This window comes from Arachis hypogaea, chromosome 3 (genome assembly GCF_003086295.3).
Source record: "Arachis hypogaea cultivar Tifrunner chromosome 3, arahy.Tifrunner.gnm2.J5K5, whole genome shotgun sequence".
In the NCBI taxonomy this organism is placed as follows: domain Eukaryota; kingdom Viridiplantae; phylum Streptophyta; class Magnoliopsida; order Fabales; family Fabaceae; genus Arachis; species Arachis hypogaea.
Genome location: NC_092038.1, coordinates 23014385 through 23019164, shown reverse-complemented (window position 1 = coordinate 23019164; position 4780 = coordinate 23014385). Strand labels below are relative to the sequence as shown.

The window sequence follows — 4780 nt, the reverse complement described above, 5'->3', positions numbered from 1 at the left end:
TTCTTGCTTCTCTTGTCTTCTTGTTCAGCCATTTTTCTTCCTTTTTCTCTGTGCCAACTGGTTGATTGTATGGGTTTTGATACTTCAACTTCCATATTATTCCTTTTTAGATCTTCTTGTCCAACGTTTTCAGGCATGTTGTCCTCCATTTGTTATTCCCATTCCTAATTCCTCTAATTTGCTGTTGGAAGGATCCTCTGGTGGGTTGGTGCTTTGTTGTTGAGGAATTTGGCTTCTCTTTTTGTAGAACCCTTCCACTATTAATATCTTTACTCATTGGGCTGTTTTTGTCTTCTTCTCCTATGCTTCCTTTAATTGGATAATCACAGGTGGCCTTCTCACTCTGAAATACTTTTTATTGGACTTTCAAACTATTTATCTGGCCTAACTTAGAGTTATTACCCAAGGCTCTTACTTCTTTTCCTTTCTTCATCTCCTCCACCTCTTGACCCATTTTATCCAACTCCTCAGCAAGTCTTGCATGCTTTGAGATTCATCTCCTTTTGACATATGAATTTTTCAACCAAATTGAGGCAATCATCCTTAAAGCCTTGTTGCTCTAGCTTTTGAATCCATATAGTTTTACCTTCAATAGACTCCATTCCATATGTTGTCATGATCTTTACACTTTTTTTACTCTGATAACTTAGGCCAATGTATGTACTGTTTGTTTGTTTTTTGAAATTAAGATGTCTGTAAGATAGGTTTCTATGATGTTTAAGTAAATAAGAGTGAAATATGGCTCCCCAATAGAAAAAAATTTCTGTTTTAGAGAACTTTCATTTCATTTTATTGATTATCCACAAGATATCTCCTTTTTTTTTATTTTGTTGATTATCCACAATGGACTTTTTGTATTCATTTTCACAGTAAATGAATATATCTCCCTTTGCCAAAAAAAAAAAAACGTTAAAGATCCAGAAGAAGAGGAAGAAAAAAAAGACGAGACAGAAGAAAGAAAAACATAAAGAGAGAAAAATAAAACTTTGGTACTGTCCAAAAATATAAAAAAACTTTGGTTGAACTATCCTGAAAAGTGAAAATACTTTACAAATTTACACATTTATAAAGTGAATTACACGGATTAGACTCAGAGAACCAAAAAGTGAAAAGAATGGAAAATACTTAAATAAAATACATGTCATGCTTCAACTTCCCAATAAATAAATACATACATATATATATTTGGCAACTACAAACAATAAGTATAGACTTATCATTTGTTTATTAATACAATGGACTTGAACCAGATATAAGTAAAATTAATCTCTTATAAAATAAAAAAGTTATAAAATAAAAATATAAAATATCTAATTACTATCAATTCAAAATAGTGAGTCATCATATAAATTACAAAATTAATAAAAATTAACTTATTATTTTTTATTTTAGAAGATATTTTTATTATTATCAAATTGATTGGATATATGTAAAAATTCAACCGTGTATTGTTAGGATTTTTTATTTTTATAAATTAAATAAATATAATAATTACTAAAATAAATAATTTAAAAAATATTTATCAAAATAAATATCATCTCTTATCTCATTTACAAACGAGATAAGAGATGGGTACTGTAAACGAGATATACTCAGTGTAAACGAAATATATGTTTTTTTTTAAAAAAATTGAAAATAATAAAAAATATTAATAATATCAATAATCTAAACTTTTAATATGCAATTAGTACATAGAAAAGTTGGTAAAAGAGATTAAAATAACACTTTTTTATTATTAAATAACAAATTTTAAAAAGTATTGTCTAAAAATTTTGTTACGAAAATCAAAAAGATATATATATATATATATATATATATATATATATATATATATATATATATATAACTTTAATTTTAACAATACTTATATAGTTCCTATAGTATAATCATACTACAATCCATGACTAATTATAATGCTGGCAAACGTATCATGTTGGAAGTTTCCTTAAAAACTCTCTTATCAGTTATCAATAGAGAAGGTCGAGCCATATTTTTAAAAGTACCATTTCCCATGTGACGATTTAGAACTATGAATCATGAATAGAAGTACAATCAAGAGTCATGAGTAGTTCAAATTCCATGTACAATCCATAATCAAGAATCACGAGGACTTCAAATTCCTTGTAGATTACTTCTGTAAAGGATAAAGCAGACCCCAAAAATAGAAAACATATGACAGCTACTATAGGTGCTGATAGCTATCATATATATCTTCCCCAAGATACTTTAGAGCATTATCACACGTTACATTAGCACAGACTCATGTATAGAATGTTTAGGATGGAAATGATTCAATCCCATTCCACCAGAACTCTCAATTTGAGGGGACTTGGGATGAAAGTTCTTTTTCTCAAACGATTGTTAAATAGAGAAGAATTGACTCGATCCCTTTCTTTTTTATCAAGAAGCAATTAAGAATGAACACACATCAAGATTATTCTGAATCACATTCAAGTGAAAAACGAATATGTGACCAAAACGGATTGAATTTTGCTTTTGTTTTCAGAATTTTGTGTGAAGAGACAAAAGATGATATGATAGGCAGGAACAGAAATATATATTTCATTAACCTTAATCTGTCATAGTAAACGCATATTAGTTAATATTCTTAGAAATTGCCTAAGCTATGTGAAAGTGAACAGGGAAGGGGAAACATCTTTATGTTTTGCCATATTCCTTTCCCAATTCAAGGGGCTACTAAAAATAGTTTTACTTCTTACTATCCAAAAACTGAAACCATGAGCAGCAAATGTGATATACTCAAAAGCCAAAACCACCACCTCAAAGAAACTTTGCTGCCTCCACTCATATCCTCACTGGGTTCCAATCCCACTGATGATGATGACGACGATGACGTCGACGACATTGTTCCGGTAACACCTCCATTGCTCACACTCAAACTGCATGTATAATGTGTTTAAAAAAAATGGTTAATTTCCCTTTAACAAAATTAATGTTAAAAAGAAAAAAGGCAGAAAGAAAGCAGTTTTCACCTGGAAGGAAACTTGCATTTATCATTACCTGAAAAATCAAAAACCATTAACGCATAAGTCTTCACTCATAATTTTTTCCCTTAAATTTCGGCATTAACTTAATTTAATCTTATCTTACTCTAAGCAAATTAAAAACAAAATAAGCTGAATTCACACTAACGAATGGAACCAAATCTACCTTGCATGAAGTTCTGATCCAAAAAAGTAAGATAAAAATAGGAGAAAAAAAAATAAATGAGGGGTTTTATTTACTGACTAGGGTTCAAAGAAGTAACAGCAGCGGTGTTACTGAAACTGCAGCTATCATCGGTCAAGCCATGCTTCAGGAAGTAATCGTTGAAAGCATAGGAAGCCATAAGCGGAGTATTGCTTGGGTCGTAGCATGGTCCTCCATTTTGGATTGGGCTGCAGTCGGCCCCACCAGGCCCACAGGCCCAATTCAGCGCCGTCGTCAGATCCGAGTCCTCCGCGTTGTTTTTCGCCACGCACCAGAGCTCCTGCGGCGGAATGCCCCCGCCGCCGCCAGAAGCGCCACAAGACGGGGTGAGTGTGAGAAGGAAGAGGAGGAGAATGAGTCGGTGAAAGTAGGGCGAAAAGACGAAGAAGCTTTTTGGTCTGTGCATGTTTTACACGTGGTTTGAGATCAGATGGCGAAGAAGAAAGATGTGAAATCGGTTTTGAGATTGGTACTGCTGGTTTGAGGTAGTTTTCCTTTTTTATCGGGAAATATGACCGTTATTGCGGTGTTCTGGAGGGAAATCGAGGAGACAGAGAGAAAGAAATAGAAGTGATTATTGGTGCTGTTGTTGGTGACTGTGTTTGAAGACAAGTTGAGAGTGTGAAGGGTGCTTTTTGTAACAGTGACCGGAACCACTGAATGGTTGTCTTTTTTGCACTCTCTTTTCTGCTAATACTATACTATCCTTGTATATTCTGTCTTTCTTTCGGTTAATTGACTTAATAAATTTTGAAACTAAGTATTCTTTACTTAAATTCTTGGATGTTAGAACAAAGGAAGCTCAAATCCTCATCTTTTGTAAAATAAATAAATAAGATATAAATATAAGATAAAAAATTATAAAATTTTAGTATTAATATTCACCAAAAAATATATATAGTATTGTATATAAAGAGAGAAAAGAGTATAAAGAAAAAATATTGTTATTGATTGTTATTACTGTGTGTATTATCTCGTACCATACTCCCTATTTATACATGAATAGGGTTCAACCTTTATTAAATGTAAATTCTTTTTTGGTAACATGAATATTCTTTCATGGAAAAACTGAGTAACCCATGATATTAATGGGCATCTATATCCTTCGTGCTTATCACAACATTCCCCCTTAGATGACCATTTAAGATTATATCTCGTTAAAACCTTATTAAAGAAATACCCAATGGAAAAAACTTTAGTGAAGGAAAAAGAGTACAAAATCCTTTGTGATGTGGACTGTCTCATTAAAAATCTTGTCAAGAAAAATCTAATAGGAAAAAACCTTACCAAGGAAAGAAGAGTACAGTCTTCCTCTCTTGTCGACATCATTTAGTGTCTCGAAATCGGTATATCCCAGTCTCATGTACCAATCTTTAAAAGGAGGATTTTGGGAGTGACTTTGTGAATAAATCTGCTAGATTGTCACTTGAGCGGATCTGTTGGACATCAATTGTCCCTTGATTTTGAAGATCATGAGTGAAGAAGAATTTGGGAGAAATATGCTTTGTTTTATCACCTTTGATGTATCCGCCTTTAAGTTGAGCAATGCATGCTGTATTATATTCAAACA

General features: G+C 32.1%; 1 protein-coding gene across 1 annotated transcript; it reads right to left on the bottom strand.

Annotated features, from left to right (window-relative positions):
- Positions 1-2538: 2538 nt before the first annotated feature.
- On the bottom strand, positions 2539-3820 carry LOC112789870 (PLASMODESMATA CALLOSE-BINDING PROTEIN 5). The gene is made up of 3 exons (XM_025831968.3): positions 3250-3820; positions 2994-3021; positions 2539-2900 (listed from the first exon to the last, which is right to left on the bottom strand). The coding sequence occupies exons 1-3, from the start codon at positions 3614-3616 to the stop codon at positions 2720-2722; spliced, it is 576 nt and encodes a 191-aa protein (XP_025687753.1). The 5' UTR covers positions 3617-3820; the 3' UTR covers positions 2539-2719.
- Between the last annotated feature and the right edge of the window lie 960 nt (positions 3821-4780).

Excerpts from the sequence above, each read along its gene's own strand:
- LOC112789870 (XM_025831968.3), bottom strand. The coding sequence starts at position 3,616 with ATGCACAGACCAAAAAGCTTCTTCGTCTTTTCGCCCTACTTTCACCGA. Across the intron at positions 3,022-3,249 it reads TGTTACTTCTTTGAACCCTA|GTAATGATAAATGCAAGTTT; the intron begins GTCAGTAAATAA and ends TTGATTTTTCAG. Across the intron at positions 2,901-2,993 it reads AAATGCAAGTTTCCTTCCAG|TTTGAGTGTGAGCAATGGAG; the intron begins GTGAAAACTGCT and ends TTATACATGCAG.